We start from the raw sequence: 25483 nt of genomic DNA, 5'->3' as shown, positions 1-25483 counted from the left end.
TCACGAGATCGAGGAGCCGGGTGCAAAAGGCACCACTCCCATAAAAACAGCCACCCACTGATGGTTAGCCACCCTGACGAAGCCGGCAGGAGGCCGGCGAAAGCTAGGTGCTTTTAATTGTAAATAAACTGATTATAGTTTTTTATCTCCTGGTGGTCTCACGGTTGTGATTCTTTATATATATATATATATATATATAGATATAGATATAGATATAGATAGATAGATAGATAGATAGATAGATAGATAGATAGATAGATATAGATATATAGATATATATATGTTGTATACACACACACACGTTTCTACAACAATCCCTACTTTGCAATTACTCATACTGAGAAAGACTTTCAAATGATAATGAAGACTTAACCATGAAAAAAATTCGCTCTAACTCATTATGGACTGTAATAGAGGGGAAATATTTACAAATCGGGATATCAGGATATTTTCCTTCCTTGATTCTGTCCCAACTTGCCTATTTCATTCTTATTTCTGATGATCATACCACTATCAACACCACTACTGAATTCTTGACAAGCTAATCTATATTAAATAGAGCCAATGCTTGTTGGATTTTCTATAAAACAGGTTTTTTTAAGCAATTCAAGTAATCACTTTCTGTAGGATGTAGAAATCATAGCACTTTTATATATAAAGCACATTGCAGTAGTCTAAGCATGAGATGACTAGTGACTGAGTGGAGGGACTTCTGATCCAGGAAAATGCAACTGGTGCATAACAATGAAGTTATACAAAGGCTCTTCTAGCCACAATTGCTAGAGTTGCAAATTCAGAAGAATTCTCAGATTGCGCACCAAGTCTGTTTGGCGTAGCGCAATCCCATCCAGAACTAAGGATGTTAAATTCTTGGAAGCTTCACACACTTAAAGCCACTCAGTCTTACCAGGGTTCAGCTGAAATCTATTCTCTCCCTTCCAGATCTCCATAGCCTCCAAATGGGCAGTAACAGCATCAATTGGGTCACTCAGAATGGAGATGTAAACAGCGTATTGATGGTACCTCATCCCATGGTGGCAAGTGATTTCACCCAGTGATTTCATATAGTTGTTAAAAGAAGTGGAGAGAATACAAGACCTGCAGCATGCCACAAAGGAGCAGCTGAGGACTGAACTTTTCACTCCCTATCAACACCTTGGTCTTGGAGAAAGGAGCTAAACCAAAGCTAAACCAGCCAAAACTATGTCAGCCAGCTCCAAACACCTTTAAACAAGATGAGCGGTGCATAAATCATTCTCTCTCTCTCTCTCTCTCTCTCTCTCTCTCTCTCACACACACACACACACACACACACACACACACACTCAAATAAATAAATAAATAAATCCCACAGCTGGCCCAAAAGGATACCATAGTCAAAAGATCAAAAATTGGTTGTTTATCCTGCTCTTGCCAGAGATCATTCACAACCGCACTGTAACTGGGCCTGAAATTTTACTAGAAGGGATCCAGATAATCTGTTTCACCCACTTTCTCTCTCTCTCTCTCTCTCTCTCTCTCTCTCTCTCTCTCTCTCTCTATCTCTCTCTCTCTCTCTCACTCACTCACTCAAATAAATAAATAAATAAATCCCACAGCTGGCCCAAAAGGATACCATAGTCAAAAGATCAAAAATTGGTTGTTTATCCTGCTCTCGCCAGAGATCATTCACAACCGCACTGTAACTGGGCCTGAAATTTTACTAGAAGGGATCCAGATAATCTGTTTCACCCAGGATCCTCTGAAGGTGCCAAGCAACCATCTTCTCTACCACCTTTCCTAAAAAGGAGATGGAAGCTGTCCAGACAGGTGGGATTAAGAGATGGTTTTTTAAGGCCTCCTTAAAGAGTCCCAGAAATATCCCCTCCTGCAGTGAAGAATTTATTACTGCCTGAACCCACCTATCCTGGAGGCTTTCACCAACCAGAAGGGATAGCGATCTAATTGACAGGTGGTTATACTGACAGCATGATAACCTAGTTTATCTTTAGTTACACTGTTAACAATAAATCCATATTTCCTGAAGTTTCTTTTGTTTTTATCAAATCTTTATTATAGTCGTATACTGGTATAATATTGTTTTCATTGTTTATTTGTTTTCATTTGGTGTTTGGATTTTTAGGAGAGGTGTTTACATTAAGGATACATTAAAGAGAGGTGTGATGGCAAACATTTTAGGAACCCCTGTTCTAAGGTCAATTTATTTAAAGGATTTCCAGAAGCTGGACATTACTGGCTTTGTTAGGATATATTTCCATTTCTTTTTTAATATGTTTATTCACTCCATCAATACATTAATATAAAGTATGCAGGTCTGATTTGATACCTTCACTTTTCTACAATTGTGATACCCTAAGTTATTCAAAACATTTTATGATCTATATCCCTGGCATTCTTCAAAAATGAAACTAATGGAATGACAGAGCTCCTAAAATTACAGAGAATTGCTCATTAGTTACTACAGCAGATGAAGGCAACTTCAGCATCTTTTAATCTTCAAACTTCCTTCCGGTGATCCCTTGTCTATAATTACTCAAAAGTATTAATATAATTTCCTGTCATTCTGAAGTGAAATACATTTGAAAATACATATATGCCTGAAAATAGTAAGTTAGGAACTTCTAAACCATTCCTGCTTACACATAAATTGGCCTACCCTCTATGCATCTCTTTATTCCTGAAAAATGTTAAAACAGCATTTGGTAACCAAATGTTTGCCCCCCCTTTATACTACAAAAATTACCTTGGTGAAGACAGCTAATGGCATACCATACTGATCTTCTTCCAAACCAGAAATAAGTCCAGGTGCAAGGACTGTGTGTCCTGTATTAGGCTGAGGCTGAATAGTAATTGGAACACTTTTGGAAATCACTGATTCCTGCAGAAGAAATTCAGTCTCTCCTGCTACTGAAGTAATTTCACATTCTCCTTCTTTCAAGTTAGGGTCTTCTAGGAGATTGGGATCTAAGGTTTCCCAGTCACTTTCAGAAGATTCTGGAGAAGTGTGTGAAGAAGGTTTCAAGTACTGTCCATGATCCTGGGAGACATGAAATTCACAGGGTTGATGCTCAACTTGAAATAAAGGTACATTTGCTCTCTGAGTATCTCTTTCTTGGTTTCTTGATAATTTTTTGCCTTCCCCAACTGTGTCAAAATTAGCATTTGAAAGCGTCAGAGCAGACAAAGAAACACAGTAACTGGAAGGAGGAGAAACTTCTTGTCCAACTTCCTCTGATGTGCTTTTTCTTGGTCGGTACTGTGAGCAATCAGTAAGACCATGTTCTATCATACCTGGAATTTATTTAAAAAATTATAAATGAGGTTAATAGATTCTATATAGGAGCAATCACCAATTTATATTGGAAACTATGCTAAGATGAAAACTACAGTTAATTGCCAAATACAACACACCCATGATTCTTTCTAGTCTTTCAGAAAGTTATTTTTCAATGAAGAAAATAACTATTGGTGTAACAGTAGATGTAGGGGAGTTTGGAGATGATTTTAATGAAGGGACATAAGAATTGTTATAAGAAAGCAAACAACAATCCTGTCTTTATTCTGATTGGCTTAGAAGAGGACATATAGTAACTTTCAAGTTAGATGCCATATAGTAACTTTCAAGTTTAAGTATGGTAGAGTTCCAGAAATCCTTGTGTTATCCATACCATGACCCAGCCTGCCTTGAAGGGCTGACAGCAAAATTCCTCAAATTTTCCACTTATGTAGAATTCTCAAGTATTTCCTTTGGCTCCTAATAATGATTCTAGCACTAAAACCCATGACTGAAGTTTTTATTGTTACAAGGTTAGCAAAAAAGATTCTATTACAAGCCTTCTGGTGGTCACAAATATTTCCGAGTATCATCCCTACCCAAAAGAAAGGCAAAGATTTTTCCTTTGGGAAGGAATGTTGTATTATACTCACTAAAATATTCAAATAAATGGGAGAAAGTACAAATGGCTGTATATATCACTACAAAAATGCTTTTGAAAACTAACCTGAAAATTAGTCAATGGGTTGGGTGGGTTATTTGTTTTCTGAATTTTTAGCCCTTTCTGTAATTCTGAAATACATTTTTGTCACTTTTCCCCCCCTGTGCAATTGTATTTTCTCCTTGAATCATTTCCAACTAGCTTAGCTGCCCTTTTCTTCTCTTCCTCATGCAAAACTTTCATATTTGCTGTACCTTTTGGGGCTGATTCTATCAGAATAAAGGAAGGGAATATTGGTGAAAGTACTTGTATGTTTTGGGTATGACAATGACTCGTGTGAGAATAGCTGGTTGTATAATTATTGTAGATCAATTAAATACAATAGAATACCTTGTTTTACAGGCAATAATTTTTATCAACAGTTATTAGCTGAATTAGTATTAATATTTTTTTGAAGTAGTACTAAGACTTTGGGGGCTATGTTTTCTTAAAGGTTTATGCACATATAAATTCACAAAGAGGTATCATATGCCAGAGACAGTCTTTAGGACTGAGTTTTATGTTGTTGACAATTTAAACTGACAAGATTGGGAAGCTGGACATTACACATGATTTTTGTCTACATTTATCTTTCCTGTCTATTCTTTGTTGGGGGAGAGGCCATTTAAAATTCAGAATGGATTTCAAGTAAACAAGTTAAATTAAGAATGGCTATGATTTTAAGTAGCATTTTGATAGGAACATACATATACACACTAACCAGGAAATAGTGATAAGACAGTCATTAATGCTCCCACCAGCCGATTAACTGGAGAGATATAAAACAGAACCTGAAAAGAAGCAGGGGGAAAAATAGATCAGTAGTATACGATCTAAAAAGAAATCAGAGTATAACTGGAGCAATCAAACCTCCCCCCTTAAAGCAGCAAGATATTTATATCAAATAACTGTCCCAAACATCCAAAGGGCATTAAGCTTAGCACGCTGCAACGCACTTCCCACAACAGGTTAGGAGGGCCAATATAAAAAAATACCCTATGAGGCGAGACTGTCCTCCTGTGGACAAGAGGCCATTGAACTAGAGTTCATGCCCTGCTATACTGCTTTTTCTATAAGGATTCATGGACTCAATTTATAACATCTTACCCAAAATAACTGGGAAATACTGATCTTTTTTATGTGGAACTACTGTTATCAGATCGGTATGAAGTAGTTTTTCTGAATGTGGCCAAATTCTGCTATGCTGTATATAAAATCAGGCAAACTTTAACTGCCTACTGTTAATCCACCACCAATCGCAATGTATTATTCTGTCTTTTATTTTTATTTTTTACTATTATCATTTTAATGCTTTTTTTTTGCTGATCTGTGACCATAATAAAGATTGATTGGTTGATGATGATGATTGATAATGATCAGTAATATCTATTTACTTATATTTCAGCCATTTTTAATACAGATGTTTTAATGTGCAACCTATACAATAACAACAACAAACAAAATATGCTGCAATCTGTGTTATTACTTCTTGAAAATTTATGAATCCAGACCTTGCACACCTTAAAGCAATGTGACTGTTTGATAAAAGATTGTGTAAAATGTTAGGTCCTTGTTTGTGACATGATAATATTTATTCCATTTCCATCCTGTCCCACTGAAGACTGAAGCTACGGACAGAAGATATAATGTAGCTTTTAAAAACATAATGAGCTTCTTGTGTCATAATTTGCACAAATGTTCTAACTCAATAGTCCCCACCTTTCCACTTTGGCAGCATGGCCCAGGGCATATGAGTGGCAGGTGCACTCGTGCACAGTTCCCTTAGTGCAAATGGCAGGTGTGCACACCCTCCACACGCACAAATGGAGCTTCACGGGTAAATGAAGGGCCTTTGCTTGTGCGCAAAGCCCACTCACACAAGTGCTTGTGCTTGTGTACGAAGCTCCACTTGTGTGAGTGGAGAGTGGTCGTGTACAAAGTTCCACAAGTGCCGTCCGCTCGCACGAGTGGAGCTTTGAGGGCCCACTGCTCTTGCAAGTGGAGCTTCATGCACATGCATTTGCCTGCCATTTGTGTGAGTGCAGCTTTACATGCGCACGCTTGCCTATCACTCGTGCGGCCTGGTTTGAAATAGGCCACGGCCCAATAGTGGGCGGTGGCCTGGGGATTGGGGACCCCTATTCTGTTCAATGCATTGTCTTCCCTAAGCTGCATTATGATGTAGCATTATGGACCATTATGCAGCGATTTACATAAAAACCTAGTAGAGAGCTTTAGATACCAATCGTTGGAGCAGATACCAATTGTTGTTCTGGAAGAGAAGCTGTTACTTTGATTATTACAACTTTTTTATTATGAATACACTTTTCCCTTTTAGATTCAACTATAGAGTTTTATTTCTTCTACCCTCTGCAATGAATATACTTTACATTTTCAGACCACAGGCTTCGGTAGATTTTTAACTATGTAAGATAAGGCCTGTTATCGATTATATTCTCTTTATCAACAATCAGGGCCAACAGAGGATATATGTTGTAGGCTAAACATATGAAAGACCTCTTCTGTACCAACATTTAAAATACCACTATAAACATGGCTCCTCCCCTGTTTTTGGGATTGGTATCTTTTTGCTTCTGTAAGTGGAGGAGAAAGTTTGGTTGTTGTTCTTTCCAGGGAATTCTATGAAGTTTTATTTTTCATTGTATTTTTTTAAATGTGCTATGACACTCAGAGTCCAAAGAGATGGGTAGTCTAAAAATCTGATTAATAAATAAGTAACATAAATCACGTTGGCTATCACTAGTGGATGTCTATGTGTCTGTTTAGAGAGAGGAAGCAAGAGAGTTAATTTCGCCAGCAAACTATAACTTATGGTAAGATAGCAAATAACATTGATGGAAATATTAATGTCTATAACAAATAAATGAAATAAGCACCCCTCTATCCTGGCTAACTGCATAATGGAATAATGCATCTCCATAAGGTATTAATGAAATAATGTTAGTCAAGTCATTTATTTTGCCTTTTAGGAAATATGGGAATAATCTTACCTTTTTTTCTAGAAGAATCAACTTAAAAATAATTAAAACCTTTAAAACATAAAGAAAGACAGATCTTAAAACATTAGTAATCCAGCAATAAGTGACCCTATGCTTAAAATATTCAGTATCATGTCAATGTGCAATATAGATCCAGAAAACATTTATTTACTTATATCTGTAACTACATGTGGTTTTCTTTAAGATTCAAAGAAGTGGAAATAATTATGCACATTTCAATTTTATAACATACCTTGTGTCTAAATTGAAGAACAAGATCTCGTGGGGACAGGCCTAAAAACAACAGAGAGGAAAATGGCACATTTCAATAAAATTTCATTTCAATTTCCAATACTTGGAAATCTTCTAAGTAAGAGCATTTATTGTACATATGAATTCATTTTCTGGGGTGGTAGAAATGCATTACTGTGAACAGTTATTTGGATAATATCTCTTTATATAAAACATTAAGCTTTCACAGCCTAAGATTTCTAACTCTGCAGTCAGATGGATGAATGTAAAGAGCCTTCATAAATAAGCAGCTAGAGTGAAGGTCTGCCTCATTATTCATTCTACCATGAGAAGCATCCTTAAGTACTGGATTCCTACCACTAATAAGAAAAAAAAGTGGTTTTATTATTAGCAAATTGCATTTTATGTTTTCTTTGATTAGTATTGCTTTGAAACATGGGGCAGGTTTCAGCCCTAGTTTTGGAGTGAGGTGCACACCTAAAAATCAAGCTAGGGTGGGGACGGAGGGGGTGGAGCTGCCCCATGCGCCTTGCATCTGCTTACCGTTGCAGCCAGGCCTCCCATGAATTGATACTTGCCTTGCCTCATTGGCCCACTTCTTTTGCGGTGCCCCCTAGCCTGCATTTTGCCATCAGAGGCCTTTCTGGAAGGCCTCTGATGGCAAAATGCAGGCTGGAGGGAGGGGCGCCATGCACGTCAATCCAGAGCTCCATTCTAAGCTACAGAGGCATTTCCTTTGACCGCGGAAGAAGTGGGCCGGCTGACCAAGGCTGTCAGTCCCGCCACCATGAGGTGAGTCCATGGAAAAGACACCCCCCGAAAATAAGACCTGGTGCCTCTTTTGGAGGCAAAAAAAAATAAGACTGGGTCTAATTTTCGGGGAAACGCGGTATTTCTCATCACTGACCATTATATTATTATTTACTTAATATAATGAATATTTTGGCGAACAGGTGACTTTGTTGACCATTTGTATTTTCCTTTGGGTAAACCTGGTGCAATAACTTGTTGTCATACACTGTAAATTGATTTGGATTCATTATACATTACAGAAGCTTGCTGGCAGTATGAATTAAAGCAGGAAGAATAGGATAAACAATTATAGTGAAAAAAGTCAAGATATTTTATTTGTCTTCAAAAGTGACTTGGATTTTCAATTTTCATATCAAGTCTTTCAAGAGAAAAAAGGAAGGAAGATTGAACGACCTGTTTCAATAACACGTTTAATACTTTGGTTGTGGTTTCTGAAAACTATTTTGTAAGAAATCCTCAGAAAGAAATTGAAATGCAAAAAACACCCTGCATGAACATAAAGCCTTATACTTTATATGATAATATAATTACACAATAGCTTCACAAATGGGAAAGATAACCAAAATAACTGATATTTTTTTCAGACTTACAAGTTTGGTATTAAGCTCTATATGTAACAAAATACTTATAAAAATTGGAAGTCTTATGTTACCAAATATAGCTTACCAAGATAAACTTGTGACCCTTCCAGTGAACTCCCTCCCAGTGAGCTATTCATGTGTTCATAAAGTTCCTGAAAAACCATAAAATGTTGAAAACATGAGCATCCTTTAATAAAAGTAACTTTATGGACAAAAGGAAAAGGTCTACTTTATATAAGAAAAATCTTCCAAATACTTTTCCAAGAGATCTTACTTTTTTTGAGTCTCTAAAGATATAGTTATCAATCCTTTAGAATCCTGGGGTCCAGAACTGCTTAAGATGAAGCTTTAATGGAATTTTGCAAAGATATTGCATACAGTATGCTATTCTGCAAATATTTTGTTCATATGGCTTTCAAAAATATCACTAAGTAATAGTTTCCAGCAGTTTTTAGAGGGAGTATTTTTTCAGAAAGCAATCTCTCTATCAAAAGCATGCAGAACTGGTTGTCAGATTCTTACTAGAAACCTCCTTCTAGCTTATTAACAATGGACACCATATTGGGTCTAGAGTTTCTCTTTTGTAAATAAAGGTAATAGGAAATTAACATTCAGCAGGCCTGAACGTTTCAGGGCTATGTGAGCCCTGCCACTCCCAGCTGACATTTGCATCTTCTTCCTTCTGCTGCTGCTGCTGCTGAGGCATGCCCAGCTTGGCCCTTTGCAAGGCATCTGCTGTTGCACCAGGCCCGTGGTGGCAAACCTATGGCACGTATGCCACAGGTGGCACACAGAGCCCTCTCTGTGGGCATATGCGCCATCGCCACAGTCCTAGCCCTTCAGCTGGGTTTTATAAAACCTTTTTGCTTTAGGCTTACGCCGCCATGTGCAAAAAAAAAAAGGTTCAATCAATCAATTTCAACTTCTCGTGGGAAAAAAAATCTCGCAAAGTTGGAATTGATTGATTGAACTTTTTAGTCCCACCCAGTCTGCCGTTACCACTGCAGCCACGCCCACCCAATGGGCCATGCCCACCCGGCATCCGACGATACATAAGTGGGTTTTGGGTTGCAGCTTGGGCACTTGGTCTCTAAAAGGTTCGCCATCACTGCACTAGGCCTTCTTCTTAAAGCTGTGACCTTCTTGCCTTTCAAATTAGACAAGGGCCACATGCAATTTGGACAAAGGCTACCAACTTTCCAAAGCACATCTGACAAAAATCAGGGCCAGCAGAGCACAGGGCGGCAGGACCAGCAGAGGTAGCGAAGTGCAGGTAGCCTAAAGGGCAAAGACGAGGGAGAGATAGGCAGGTAGGAGTTGAAGTGTGCCTGTGGCCATAAGCGCAGATGGGCTGCTAAGCACCCACATTTTGAGGCACTGCAATGACCATAACTTTGGGAACCAGGCATTAACTAGCACTCATCAGTGTTACTTGTCATTGAACAAGTAGGTCATAAGATGAAGACAACCTGTATTGCAAAAAATATCACTAAAGTGATCCTTCCATTCTATTCTGATCATGGACATTGATAAGTGGATTTACTCTTCGATCAGCAATGGCTCCTCCATTCCACTTTTAATCTTACTGAACTCTCTCTCTCTCACCCAACCATTTGGAATCTTTCAAACAATTTTACTTTTGTGTATTTAAACATACCTTAAGAATTGAAATTTGTGAGAAGTCTTTCTCTTCAAAGTAGGCATGTGTAATTAGCTGCAACTTAGCTTGAAGTAGCCCATATAGAGGCTTGCAAGAAAAAGAGCATCATGTTATATCAACAAAGACAAACAAGGAGGTAATAATAACTGGATCTATTCTTTAAAAGCAGATAAATTTGAATAATCTGAATACTTTGCATATTCTTCAAGCCATATATCATATGTAGTTGCAGCTGATTTATGAATATGAATTGGAATGGTCAATTATTCTATATAGTAACATCTGGCTTTCAAAGCAACACTGGTTCCAAATGTGCATAGATCTGTGTTTTTTATGAATGTGCTTTTATTCAAAACATTAGACAGTAATACAGTAAAATATGGGCAAAGTATCTCATTCTATTTCATTAAAGACGGGCGTTGTAAAAGATTAATAAACTAGGAGAGAATATTAGGGAAACAAGTATTTAGATCTAAATTAATTATGAAGGTCACTGAATTGTTTTGCTTGCCTTTTAATCTAAGCCCTATTTTAATAGAATCATGCACCAATACAGATTTGAAGTTGATATAATCATGGAGGGAAGGGGGACTTTTCCTGGGCTTGCATGCTAGCTGCATAATCTCTATTTTCCCTATTTTTCAGTCTAAACTACCTTAAGAGGCTGAGAAGTATTGTTGGAAGCATAAAATAGGGAGCAGGGAAAGAAAAAATAACAAAAGACCCATTCCAAACTCTGTTTTAGATTAACCTTTTCATAAACAATTCCTTCATATACACATACAGACACATAAATATGTAAAATATATTTTATATGTATAAAATATATATAATATAAATATATTACATAAATAATTTCATACCCAACCATTATTCATTATCTTTTGAGCAGAGTTGTTGAGAAAGGCCAGGAATTAAAACTGGGACCAGGAACTGAATGTCATTTTCTAAATTTAGTTTCACATTTGTATCATGAGTGGAATTTAAAATTGGAAAAAGACTTTAAAGCAGTATACTGTGTTTTCCAGAAAATAAGACCTGGTCTGATATTATTTTTGCCTCCAAAAGAGGCATTAGGTCTTATTTTCGGGGAATGTCTTATATTTTTTGTGATACATGCCTCGCCTCGTGGCGGCAGCACCAATGGCCCCATTCAGCAGGAGCCCACATGGCTACCAGCCCACTTCTTCTGCAGCCGCTCACGGTAGGAGGCCGCATGGTACATCACGTTGCTGCCGCCACAAGGAAAGGCAAGTGGGGGAGGGGGTGGAGCTGCCCCATGCACCTGCTTACTTCAGCCCCCTCCCAGCCAGGCCATTCCTTGCTCGGTGACCTTCCCTTTCACTCCCTTTCCAAGCCAGACTGCCTTGTTACGGAGGATGGCGGGGTAGGCCCGATCCCCCTCCGCCGTTTCAGAGCCGGGAGGAGTGATGGCGAAAGGCTGTGCGCTGCTGGAGGGGCTTTCTTCATGCTTCACTCCATAGATCACCTGCCTGGCAGTAGCTGCCTCTTCCTCCTCTGCCGTGACTGGGCGGCGCAAGCCTCCCCTGCCCCTTCCCTCCACCAGCCCTCTGTCGCCGCCACTCTAGAGAAGAGAGAATGGGGAGGGGAGTGGCTCCGCACTGCGATGCAGAGCGGAGCAGAGCTCTTGCTTGCTGCCCTACATCGCCCTGCATCTCCCTTCTCTGTTCTGGAAATGGCAGCCCCATTTTCTGCCACTTTTCCTCCCGGCGCTGCTATAGAGTTTGGTGCACCACCGCCTAGCTCCTCTCTCTTCCTGAAAGCATTTCTTCACTAACCTGCTTTCCAGCTCTATCGCATTTCTCTCCTGCTGCAGGGAAACAAAGTTTGTGGGACTAAAAAAAGTTCACTAAGACCTTCCAAGTTCGCAAGATCTTTTTTTTTTGGCGGATTAGCCAGACAGTTGTTGTGATTCCTCACCAGCCAGTGGATCCGGCAGCTGAGTCTGAGGACTCAGATGAGGGGCCTGGAGTGACATTAAAGTCGGACAAGGAGCCTGGCCCCTCTAATCGCACTTGGGCTGAGTCACCAGTTCCCGCAGCTAACGAATATCTGACCAAGTTACAGGCTATCCATCAATTGGTATGATAACAATTAGATAAGGCCAAGGCAGATTACAAGAATGTCGCTGATCGGTCGAGGCGAGATATGCCTACATTAATGGTGGGAGATCAGGTGTGGCTGTCAACCAGGAACCTGCTGTCAAGCCGACCTGCCAAGAAACTAGATCACCGGTACCAAGGACCATTCTCTATCGAAGCCATCATTAACCCGGTCGCTTATCGGTTAACCTTGCCACGGTTGTTACAGGTACATATGGTCTTTCACCAGTCTCTCTTGGTCCCAGAACAACTGGCGTGTCCACCCCGCCGATCAGAACATCCCCCACTGGAACAACATGACGGAGACAGCACTCCCAAATATGAGGTCCCTAGTATTCGAGACTCCCATTGGCTGAAAGGCCGATTTCAGTATTTGATTGAATGGAAGGGCTATGGACCGGAGGAGTTCACCTGGGAGGATGCGACCACCATGCATGCTCCTGCCTTGGTGACAGTGTTCCACAAACAGTTCCCTTCACGACAGCATCCGTCCCGTCAGACCCAGGGGAAGGATCCTGTGGTGCGGGATAGTGTTGTGATTCCTTGCTAGCCAGTGAATCTGACAGCTGAGTCTGAGGACTCAGATGAGGAGGAGGGACCTGGAATGACATTAGAGTAAGAGGAAAGCTCTGAGGAGCTCCAAGACTTACGGTCAGACAAGGAGCCTGGACCCTCTAATCGCTCTTGGGCTGAGACACAGCTGTGCTGGGAGCCTGAGTTGGACAGTGATGAGGAACAGCTGGGACAAATCCCAGATGCACGAATGCGCAGACAGGAGAAGAGAGTGGGACAGAGGAATGCAATGAGGCGGCTCCAAAGGCAAAGGAGAAGGCATTAGGAAGCCACGCCTTGGCTGAATTATAAAAGGGGAAGGTGTGCTGAGGATCAAGTTTCTGTGGGCTGTGTTTGTTTGCCTTGGACATTGACTCAGGTCTGTGAGAATAAAAGGGATTGTTTTTTTCTTGTGGTTCCTGCCTGTTTCTTGGAAGAGGTGTTTCTCCTTGTGAATACAATAAGGACTCATGTAGGCTGGGACAGAACAGCAGTCCAGCTCGGGAGGAGAGTGAAAGGAAAGGTTGTTGAGCAAGAAATTGCCTGGCTGGGGGGGGGCTGAACCAAATGGGTGTGGGGTGTATGGGGCAGCTCCACCCCTCTTCCACCTGTCTCGCCTCTTGGTGGTGTCAATGCGACATGCACTCTCCTGCCCCATTGTGGCAGCGAGATGGGATGGAGTGGGCGGGGTCCTAACTAGGGCTTATTTTGGGGATATGGCTTATATTAGGCCTACCCCCCAAAATCAGGGTAGATCTTATTTTTGGGGTAGGTCTTATTTTCGGGGAAACAGTAAGTTTCAATATTTTTTTGTACCCTATTTCAGTGCTTTTCAACCTTTTCACAGATTGTACCACTTTTAGGATATGGCAATATTCGAGTACCACCAGTCACCTAGCAAGGTGTCAAAAACGTGATGACCAAAAAAAGTGAAAAAGTGATAAAGTACAGGTAGTTCTCAACTTACAACAGTTTGCTTAGTGACTGTTCGAAGTTGCAACAGCACTGAAAAAAGTGACTTATGACCATTTTTCACATTTATGACCATTGCAGCATCTCCAGGTTCACATGATTTACATTTGGATGCTTGGCAACTGATCCTTATTTATGATGGTCATAATGTTTCAGGGTCATATGATCCCCTTCTGCAACCTTCTGACAAGCAAAGTCAATGGATAAATCAGATTCACTTAACAACCTTGTTATTAATTTAACAACTGCTGTGATTCACTTAACAAATGTGGTAAGAAAAGTCATTAAATGGGACAAAATTCATTTAACAAATTTCTCATAAATTTTGGGCTCAATTGTTATCGTAGCTTGAGAACTATCTGTACACCCACTTATCACACTTTTAATGGAAAACTTGTGCCTGTTTCTCTACATTAATCTTTGCACTTTTCTATCCCCTTCTCTCCCTCTGCTTGTCTCAAAGAAGCTTCACCTCTTTCCATCTCTCTTTCTCTGTCCCATTCTTTTCCTGTTGACTTTTTTTCTCTCCCTTTTCCACCAAAACCTCCTCTTTTTATATCCTCTCCTCTCTCCCCCTCCTCTTTCTTTTCTCTTTGTTGCAGCTCCAGCTGATTCCTTTCCCCAAGGCTGTGCACTGCTCCATCTCTTTCTCCGTCCCTTTCTTTCCCCGTCTCTTTTTTTCCTCTGTCCCGCCAAAACCTCCTTTTATATCCTCTCCTCTTCTCTTCAGTTCAGTTCCAACTGACTCCTCCCCAAGGCTGCACGCTGCTCCGTCTATCTTTCTCTGTTCCCTTCTCTGTTCCCTGTCTTTTTTTCTCTCCCTCTTCCACCAAAACCTCTTCCTTTTATATCCTCTCCTCTCTCCCCCCACCTCCTTTTCTTTTTAGTGCAACTCCAACTGACTCCTCTCCTCAAGGCTACACTCTGCTCCCAGAAAGGCCAATCAGCTGGAGCCGTGCCCATTCAGCTGGAGCCCCACGCCGATCCTGGGCACTCAGCAGAGTCCCGGCAACATTGCAGCTCCCGTTGACTCTCCCACAGGCCTGTGCGGCACTGCCACCACTTTACTTCATCCCCCCGCTACACTTTTACTTTTTTTTATAGTGCTTTTCAACCCATCGTATGTGTACCACCTGCCAGGTGCTGAAGTACCACCAGTGGTACGCATATCATGGGTTGAAAAGCACTGCCCTACATCACAATATGCTAATGTTGAAAAGTATAGTGGTATGGGTGTATCCAGTTGTGTTGTCCTTATTTAATTGTTTATATAGAGTATTTTTCTCTGTCAAACAAACCCTCTGGAAAGAATGGCTTTGATTCAGATTTCAAATTCAGATATGCAACTATTCATATCTAATATAAACATCTAAAATGAAGTGTTATATGTTATCTTATCTCTTACCAGCTGACTTAGAACACATACACTTTTCTGTACTGTTTCTCGAGTAATGTCTGCTTGTCGTACTTTCAATGCCTTAAAGGAAGAAAAACTAAAATTAAAATCTTTTCTTTACTTATTTACATTTAAAAGCAAACAATGTTTCACCAAAATATGACATTTATTTACTAACTTTAATGATTTAGAAAAAAATTAGTTCAACAGACTAGCAATTTGACTGAAAGAAAGATCCATTTTACTGAAAAAGAAAGACTATAATAGGGAAACATTAAAGCATAAATTAGAAAAAGTCACATCAAGGGAAGCCACCATGTGACTTGTTTGGCGTTAATGTTATGCAAACCCATTGGTTTCTTGTGTTTGTCATTTCTTTGTTCATTTTATTTTCTATAAAATAAATCTATTTGAGAAGGTATTATTAATTTGGAACAATTAAAATACTTAACCACTTCCTATATAGTCTATAGAATTCTGATCCTAAATTAAAACTATTCAACTTATCATGTCCATCCTTTGAATATAAATGACAAATGCAACTACAGTTGGAAACTAAAATGATTTTATAAATTACTAATTGTATTTATTTCTAATAGGACAAGGATATCAAATAGCTTACATAATAAATGAAGTAGAAATTTTCAGAAAGTAGGAATATATTTGGGTGATTTCCAGGGAAATCAAGGTGAACTTAAGACGGCTATGTGAAAGCAGAGTCAAAAACCGGATTAGCCATATTGCTCATAATAGCAATGGAGACTTTTAAAGAATACTAAATTTGCAAATTGAACTTTCTAATCACTTGTGGAAATTGCTCAGTAACTACTTCTAAGCTATTAGTGACTTTTGGAATGACAAGTTTAAAAATCCTGCTATGAATCTGGGTGAATCCTCAATGAAAGAAAAATTTAATTATAAATTTAATAATTTAAAAGAATCTGAAATAAACAGTGAAAAGCTAAATAAAAAATTGATCTTAGAAGCTATCAATGGATAAAGGTCCAGATAAAATTGAAATGCTGAAACTTTTACAATAAGATTTTGGAATTAATTATAAAATACAAACAGTTTCTTGTGGGAAATAGATCCTGGTTTGATTTTATGAGACATAACATATATAAGCAATGTTGTGCTTTGAAAAATTGGACCCCAGAGGGACTAAAGATTTTAGGTAAAGATATATACAACTGTAAGATGATGCAAAGCATTATGACAATAAAAATATGAAGGAGACTTCTGAAGAATGGAATCAGAAAATAGTAGCCACAATATTCACAGTATCAATAATGATGGCTGCTTCTATAGACAGACTATGTCCAAAAGATGTTACTGAAGAAAACTCAGATGTAGAACAAATTTTATCTGACAAGGTAGAAATGGTTTCAAAAGTGGATTTACAACTGCCAGGTCAATAGAAAGATTTATAAAAGTATGTTTCATTGGATCTGTAAATGAAATTGAGTGAAAATTTAAAAGAGAAATACAAATGACAAATCAAGAGAGTGATTTTGATAATTTGTTTCCTATTTTATTTACAAAAGAGGCCTGTTAAAAGTCTTGAAGAATTTTGTGAGATGGGACCAAAGAAGAAAATAAATCTCAAGAAAATATTTCAATGAACTAAAAATTAAGACAGTGAGAAATAAAAGGAAGGAATATAGAGTCAGTTTATTTGATCAAGTTTAAAACAAGATATGTTGTTACTTGTGGCAATCTTTTATGGACTTTCTGCTGATATCAGGACTGAAAAGATGATGTTTTATAAGTTTATTTATTAATAAGAATTGGGATATGGGATGAGGAGATAAATGCTTATAACTATAGAGAGGATGAATAGTTACTAAATGTGTTTCCACATGTGATGAATTAACTTGTGGTAAGATGGGCGGCCAATAAATTTTACAAATAAATAAATAAATGAAGATTGTAATTCACTTTACTCTTTCTTTATGATATTCATTTTCTTTTTTTTCTTTTTTTCCCTTGCACTTTGTACTATTTCTCGCTATCCTCTTTTCTTTGTTAAAGTTTGGTTTATATTAATATTTATTATTATCATCACAATTCTTAAAAAAATTACATCAAAGTAGGAATATATTTGCAGGTACTTAAATCTGATGATTTTGAAGATAAGATAGCAGAAAAAAAATACTTCCAGCACTGAACATCTAATACTAAAGACACTGAACATCTAATGCTACAATAAATAATAAGTCACACATTACGCATTATGCATTTATAAATCTTTAATGAAATTTTTAAGCTAAGTTCAATTTCTTCTTTGTTAGAAAAAGACAAATTAAATGTCTGAATTCAAGCCAATCTTTTAGTTACTTGTACATGTTTGCAGGAAGCCCCAAATGATCAGATACTGCTGATAAATCTGAATTCTCAAAAATACTGGTTTAGCATTTAAACAACCATGCAGATGTTCAATATCAAATGAACATGTATATAGTAAACAGTAAACAGTCCTCATCTTATAACTGGTCTTTAACAACCAGTTGAATTTACAGCAGATTTTAAAAAGCTACTTATGACTCATTGTTGAAATTATGACTACTCCCTCCCCAGTTATATGATCACATCTCAGTTACATAGCAACTAGCTTGCATTTATAGCCGGTTGTAGTATTCAACAGTCAGGTGACTACAATTTATGACTTTTTACCATTTTTGGGCAAATGATTAGAAAATGCTAGGATTTGCTTAATAGCCTCATGATTTGTTTTACACCATAGTGACTCATTTTACAACAATTGTAAAAACTTATAAAATTGAGTCTGGTTACATACTATATATAGAACTTCAATAGGGACTTATGACTAAAATTCCAGGCTCCACTGTGGTTGTAAGTTTCACTACAAATGTTCCCCTAACTTCAGAATAATTACCTTAGCTTCAATTTGCCTATAACAAGAGACCCCATATATTGTGCCTCGATCACCACTTCTTGGTGGCAAATGGAAAAACACTGTGTCTAAAAAGGAAAAGAAGAGATTGTTTTGCTATCTCTTATAAGCATCACATTGAGACGTTAAGTTTCTTCAGTACTATAATTTTCCAAATAATCTTAAGGACCAAATTTCAAATTAATGTAACATAATCAGGGAAAAATGCAACCTTTTGGTTTGATAATAGAAATGTGCATATAACTATTCTGAACAGCCCAAGCAGTTTTGCTATTCTAAAATAGTTGTGATTTGAATCATACTGAAGTAGTTTGTTTGTTTGTTTGGAGTTTTTTGATGGTGGTAAAGAGCATTCCAGGAAAGAGGATTCATCCTGTTAAGAGTTTCTATATCTGCAGCATTATTCATTCAGGTGAACTGCTTCTAAAGAATTGTCTGGTTAGCTTGAATCAATATACAAAAGTTCAGCATCTCCAATGTTTTTGACACTCAGATTCCCTTAAGGCTACTCATTCATGATCCTGCTGAAAAGAGTAGAAAGTTTCTACTTTTTCCCCAATAGGTTGCTATCTAAATTATAATTATGCACTAGCTTCACATATCACAAAGGCATTAATATGGTCTGTAGATTTTCATTTAGCATGATTTGTGAATCCAGCTATTGTGATTTGTAAACCACAATTAATTGTTTAGAGTAATGTACGAACCAAATCCATATTGAATTAGAGTAGGGTTAGCTATGGTATCAATTTAGATAACCAATAACAAAGTATTTGACCATAGTATATGTTAAACATATACTATCAAATCTGACATTTTAAAACTTGCTTTCAAGATTCTAATTCCAAATTTGAGACAAAATAATCTTAAGGTATATATGATACATGAAACATTAAAGTATCTAGGTCTTTCTCAAGGCTTGTGGTCCTGCATAAAAAGCTTTTCCAGCTATTTCCATATACATCCAAATGTCTAAGTTGCTTTCTTTCTTTCTGCAAATTGCAACACTCCTAGTTCATCTGCTTTACACAGCTTTTCAAGACAGTTAGAGAGGTATATGCTATTTGATACAAAGTGGGCAAAAGTGCTCCAAATCCAATGGCATACCTTCTCTGACCCTGTCAGCAGTTTCTTAAAGGAATCAGGCTGTTTCAAAATAGCCAGGGAACTCAGGAAATGCATATTTTGCTGAGTCTGCATAATTACTGTGCAAACCTTGAAAGGATGCACAGAAAGATGCAGAATGTTAAGATACAGAGAGTACCCAGGCCTGATCCAAAGCACCTTTGCTTCTTTCAGATTGAAATACTGCATATTTTTAGTAGACAGCATATTTTGCTATTGGCTATTTTCACAGCTTAAACTAATTTTAAACTAGTTTTTTTATTATATTTCAAGCTGCCCCTTTATGCAATTAATTACTATCCATAATATTAACAAAATATATTAAGCAAAGAGGGTGAGTGGCAGCCTCATATGGAGATGAACTGCCTCTCAGCAACCAAGGAATTGGTTCTGAAAGCTTATCTTTTTTCTATGCACTAATTATTGGAATATAGTAGAATAATTGGTAATCATGGACTGATTTTGGTCTGTGTTATTTAGGAATTGTTGATATTATACAAGTCTTGTACATGGTTTGCCTAAAGCACATTCATTCTGCTTTGTAGAACCATTGCAAACCATAAACACCAGATATATAAATGTATTTTTTTTAAAAAAAAAGTACTGAAGCCCAAATCTGTTTTACTTCATATTACTTGAATTATAGTTCTAGAAACTTTCTTCTTCCACCTGCAAGAGGCATTTTAAAATGTTTATATTGTCACCTTTCTTTTTCTAACAAAAGGAAGGGAGGTTTTCTTTGTGGCTGGAAAACACACAGTATGATTTTTTTTAAAGATTTGCTTGCCAGCTAGCTATATATAAAAAAAAGTCTAGTTTGGCCCAGCTATGCCGAGAGCATCAAATTCTTTGCCCAGTATCAGATTCCAGATTATTTAGGCATTTGTAGGAAAGGAGCATTATGCAGACTCTTACCTTCTTGATAGTTGTGAGCACCATCTGGCAACGCAAGAAAAGGCAGGTATTTCCATTCCTCCGGCAAACTATTACTATTATGGCTTTCTCCAGGAATTAGAGGAGGATAGGAGAACTCAATCTGAAAGCATATATATATATATATACTCAGTCATCAGGTATCCAAATATAAAACTGATAAATAATTCTACTATTACTTCAAGCAAGAGGTGTAGAGATAAGGGAATCCCAAGCAGCATTTGAAATTTAGCAAAAAAATCAGATTAAAAAAGTAAGGCTGAATTCTATTCCACATAGAGAATGAATAAACAGATCAGCAGGTTAATAAACCCAACCAACCTGACCTTTCATAAGAGCCTAAAGACCGTGCTCTGCCAGTTAGCTTGGGGCCCCAGTGCAGGCGGTTGATCGACTAACAACAGATCCCACCTGCCTCCAGTCCTGCCCCCCATCTATAATTGTATCACAGCTTTTGCTGGTATTAATTTATTTACTTTGGCATATATATCTTTTATGATTGTAAGCCACCCGGAGTTATCCTGTGGAAAATGGGTGGCCAATAAATTTTATAAATACATAATTATTCAAATTCAATAGAGTAAATTATCTCTCAAAAAATAAAAAAAATGTATCATTTGCCTAACACCATCTATACATCATCATCTATAATGATGAGATATTCTCCCCTTAGTTTCATTCTTCCAAGAGTGCAAAACACAGCTGAATAAATATGATACAAAGCTCCACATCTTTGCTCACATCACCATTTCCTCCCATAAGAATGCTAAATAAATCCTGATCAGTGCTTGCAATTCCACACAATAATAGTGGAACATAGACATATCTAAAAGATATATTTTACCCAGTATACTGAAACAATTACAGGCAAGCACTGCACCTTTTTAAGGTGTGTCCAAAATCCCAGTTCTGTAAGATCTTACATACAATTTGTGCACATATATCAGTGGTGGCGAACCTATGGCACGCATGCCAGAGGCGGCACTCTGAGTCCTCTCTGTGGGCACGCGTGCCGTCGCCCCAGCCCCGCCTCCCCCCACGGCCCCCTCCTCACCAGCAGCCCCCCTGGAGGAGAGTCGCCCCTGGGCACGGCCTGCATGGAGCAGCGCAGCCAAGGACATAGCCAGGCAGCAGGGACATAGCGTGCAGATAATGCTGCGGGGTATGGGCGGAGGGCATGGCTGCCATGGTGCTGCAGGGCTGCCTGGGCAATCTGCTGTGGCGGGCCATGGAGGCGGTGCGTGGTCCTGCAGGCGGGCGGGGTAGGGGGCGGGCAGGGGCAGAACAGGCAGGACGGGAGGCGGAGTGGGGGCAGGGGGCGGTTTTTGGGCACTCGGTCTCTAAAAGGTTCGCCATCACTGACATATACAAATATATTTATTAGATTCCAATTCAGCATGTGTCTGTTCAAAAACTTCAGTAAAAAATGCCTCCATTTAAATAGTAAACATTATAAAGTTAATTAAGATGAAATTAAATCTGCCAGGATTCCGGTTTGCGATCGATTGTTTAGAATGATTAATCCAATGATTCAGCACTTCAACAAATATATAGCTAGCATACTTTATTTAAAGCAGAAACAAAACATTGCTTCCCTATTTTTTCTTCAACAAATGTTTGGCAAAAGAACAATCCAGATGAATTAGTCCAAGGGTCACTTTAAACTTACATTTACTAATTTTGCAAGTGCCCAGATGCTTCCAAGATTCTCATAAACAGAAAATATCTCTACCTTACAACTGCCCTCCATCTAGAGCACATATTCCCAACCCCCGCCCCATTTGGAACCAGGCTGCACAAGTGGTGGTGGAGCACGTATGCCCAGCTCCACTTAAGTGGGGGAACAAGTGGGCACACGTGCACAGCTCCACTTGTGCAAACTTTGGGTGCTTGCACTCAAAGCTCCATTTGTGGAAGCAGTGGTTGCTTGCGTCTGCCACTAGCACAAATGGAGCTTGCGCGTGAACACGCATGCCTGCCACTCATACAGAACCATTCCTTCCCCTGCCGTGCTAATCCACCAAACCAGAAAGGTTGGGGATTGCTGATCTTGAACAGGGCTTTTCAATCTTTTCACCCATTGTACACTTTTAGGATATGGCAATATCCGAGTACCACCAGTCGCCTAGCAAGGTATCAAAAACTTGATGACCAAAAAAAAAAAAAAAAAAAAAGGAAAAAAGTGATAAAGTACAGGTAGTCCTCGACTTACAACAGTTCGCTTAGTGACTGTTTGAAGTTACAATAGCACTGAAAATAGTGCTCCCCAAGCCACAGCTGAGCAAGACACCTGCCTGCCCGTCCGCCGGCGCTCTTCCTCTTGTCAGAGATTTTTATTGTTGTGAGCATTTCTGTTGAGGATTGGCAGCAGGGGTGGGGTGGGGGGTGTTTGGTTTTTATTCCCCCCCGTCTGCTAGGTGGTTGCAGCAGGTTTTGGTCACTTCACATGACCCTGGGACACTGTGACCATCATAAATATGAATCAGTTACCAAGCATCTGAATGTAAATCACAAGACCCTGGAGATGCTGCAACATTCCAGCTGATCGGCGCTTCTTCTGGGCTCAGCAGAAGCACCAGGATCAGCGCCGAGCTCCAGCTGGAACCTGGTGCTGATCCTGGTGCTTCCGCTGAGCCCTGACAGCCCTGCAGCTCCAACCATCTCTCGCTCAGGCTTGTGCGGTGCTGCCACAGGTTCAGCTCATTCCCCTCCCCCACAACTTTTCTAGGATGCTCGCATACCACCTGCCAGGTGCCAATGAACCACAGGTGATACCCGTACCACTGACTGAAAAGCCCTGATCTAGAAGAAACACTAAATTTCCAAGACAATAATTCTTGACACAGTTGTGCCTACAATAAATTTATCAAATTCATTGTAAAGCCATCCATATTATTTGCTACTATTCACTTCTTAGATAATGTGCTAAAAATGCCTTTTCTGTTTTAAATCTTCTTCCAAACCTCTTCAGTGAATGGATCTTGATTCTTATGTTTAAAAAAAGGGAGAAAACTGTCCGTGGCATGCCTAATTTTGTTTTATAAATCTTGATTATTTCAACTGCCTTTTTCAAAGCTAAAGAGTTTAAAACATGCTTTTAACTCATTAATCATTCTGATTACTCTCTTGCGCACTTTCAACTCTATTTTATTCTTTATTAAATGAGAATCGTGTAAATAAGAATTGCAGTCAATATTCCAGATGTGGTTGTACCACAAATTTGCACAAATTACAAATTATAAAGCTGACAGTTTTATTTTCAATCCCTTTCTTAATTATTTCCATAATGGAATCTGCCTCTTTTCACGGCTGTTGAAGTGGGAGAAGATTGTGTCAATTTCTGTTGCTAAGCAAGACAGATGTTAAGTGAGTTTTGCCCCACTTTACGACTTTTCTTGGCACAGTTGTTTAAGGAATCACTGAACTGATTAAGTTAGTAAGTTAGCTTGTTAAGTGAATCTGGCTTCCCCATAGATTTTTCTTGTCAGGTCTCAAAAAAAGTCTGAATTTTGATCACGTGACCATAGGGAAGCAGCAATGGTCGTAAGTGTGAAAAAGTCATATGCCACTTTTTTCAGTGCTGTTGTAATTTTGAGCAGTCACTAAATGAACTGTTGTAAGTCAAAGACTACCTGTATCTAATTCTTCTTTTATAGGCACATTTTGAAACAAAAAAACTTGACTGAAGTCACCTATTTTTATGTTCTACAAATAAAGATGAACCTTAGAGGAATGCTATCTCTGCATCATGCTAAAGTTTTATTAAAATATTTTAATTAAAACTATGTAAAAACAAAAGAAAACCAAATAGTACTTGTAAGATACTGATGTTAGTAGATGTATTCATAAAAGAGAATTTCCAAAGAAAAGAATATGTTTCTACAGTGGGAATAGCATCATAGCACCCCTCAAAGTAATACATTTGTCAGAATAACTGCTTGGGTATCATATTCCTGCACTTATTCTTCAATTATTGTATATTCTAACCTACAGAATACGATTTCTTCTTCAAGTAGCAGTATCAGAATTTGCCCTACAGTGGGTTTTTAGACTGTTGGATTATTTATACAATTGATTTAATCAAACAAAGCTAATAATTTCAGTAACAGGAGATCCTCAGTCACTAAATTATATATGCTTTTTTTGTAGTTCATGTGGAATAATAGCCCTTTATTTTATACCTTTTCTCATAAAAATGCCCTGACATAACTGTACAGTATATAAAGGCAACATAAACTTATTTAATGCCATTCTGACAAGTTTGTACCTTTAGATTTTGTGTCATTTCAGTATAATACATATAATTAAGTTCCATTCCATTCGACTTCTTACTAAGAATATTTACAAATTAAGATCACAATCTAGGTATCTTTCCCCATACAGTTGGATTTGCATGGAATAGATGTTCTGTAAGGATAAAAGTAGAATATAAATACTAAGTGACCTGAAGCCTCACCGTATTTGGCCCTCTGAATAAGTAAATTATATATTTCTACAGTGAAGCTATATAGTTGTGTACACACATACAGATTTGCTCTCACATTTAGAGAAATGTGCATATGCAATTTTTTGATGATACGCCGTCATATAATATGCGTACAGTAATACAGAAATAGGAAGATGGGTTGTTTAACAGTAAAGAACACTCCATAATGCTTAATACTATAATTCTGAATAACCACTATTAGCATAGTGGTTGGCACTAACGGGAATTGCAGTCTCAGTCATCGAAAGGGTTAGGGTTAGGGTTTAGCTTTAGAAAGGCTGGGCAAATGGAAATAAATGAAAAGATTTCTATACTTAGAAGATGAGTGACAGGAAAACTGGGATGTCCGGGCACTAGAAGAGATGTAATACAAGCGGAAGAAGCACGAAAGAGCGAGAGGGTCAGTCAAGGAAGCCAGTCGAGCTGGCAGCCGCTCACCTGGCAGCCCTTCTTGTGATGGAAGCCGACCACCACGATGTGTAGCACTGGACCCCTAGGGCAGCCGCCAGTTGGAGGATAGAGATCGAGATTCCCTTTGGCCCTTCGCTCCATCGGGGAGCCCATACCGTGGCCGCCCCTGCGGCAGGAGGCCGTTTACTGCGGGGCCAGGAGCGCTTCCTCTTGCCGACAGCGTGAAACTCGTCGCTCGTCAGAAGTTGCAGTTTGGCTATCACTGAGCATGCTCCCGGATTCCGAGCACGCT

The 25483-nt window shown here is 38.7% G+C and overlaps 1 protein-coding gene across 1 annotated transcript in view; it reads right to left on the bottom strand.

The window, feature by feature from the left end:
• AVL9 (AVL9 cell migration associated) overlaps window positions 1–25411 on the bottom strand; it is a 40836-nt gene extending 15425 nt beyond the window's left edge. The window contains exons 1-10 of the mRNA XM_015811743.1: window positions 25219–25411; window positions 20277–20397; window positions 18219–18304; window positions 15332–15403; window positions 10277–10366; window positions 8705–8771; window positions 7227–7267; window positions 6986–7024; window positions 4696–4765; window positions 2744–3291 (exon numbers count right to left, since the gene is read on the bottom strand). Of these exons, the coding sequence (XP_015667229.1) occupies window positions 2744–3291; window positions 4696–4765; window positions 6986–7024; window positions 7227–7267; window positions 8705–8771; window positions 10277–10366; window positions 15332–15403; window positions 18219–18304; window positions 20277–20397; window positions 25219–25344 (1260 nt within the window). The 5' untranslated portion in view covers window positions 25345–25411. The remainder of the gene's footprint in view (window positions 1–2743; window positions 3292–4695; window positions 4766–6985; window positions 7025–7226; window positions 7268–8704; window positions 8772–10276; window positions 10367–15331; window positions 15404–18218; window positions 18305–20276; window positions 20398–25218) is intronic.
• Window positions 25412–25483: the final 72 nt, after the last annotated feature.

The sequence above is a fragment of the Protobothrops mucrosquamatus genome, unplaced genomic scaffold (genome assembly GCF_001527695.2).
Source record: "Protobothrops mucrosquamatus isolate PMUCROS unplaced genomic scaffold, P.Mucros_1.0 scaffold48, whole genome shotgun sequence".
In the NCBI taxonomy this organism is placed as follows: Eukaryota; Metazoa; Chordata; class Lepidosauria; order Squamata; family Viperidae; genus Protobothrops; species Protobothrops mucrosquamatus.
Note: the sequence above shows the minus strand (reverse complement) of the source record. Positions and strands in the feature narration are given on the sequence as shown.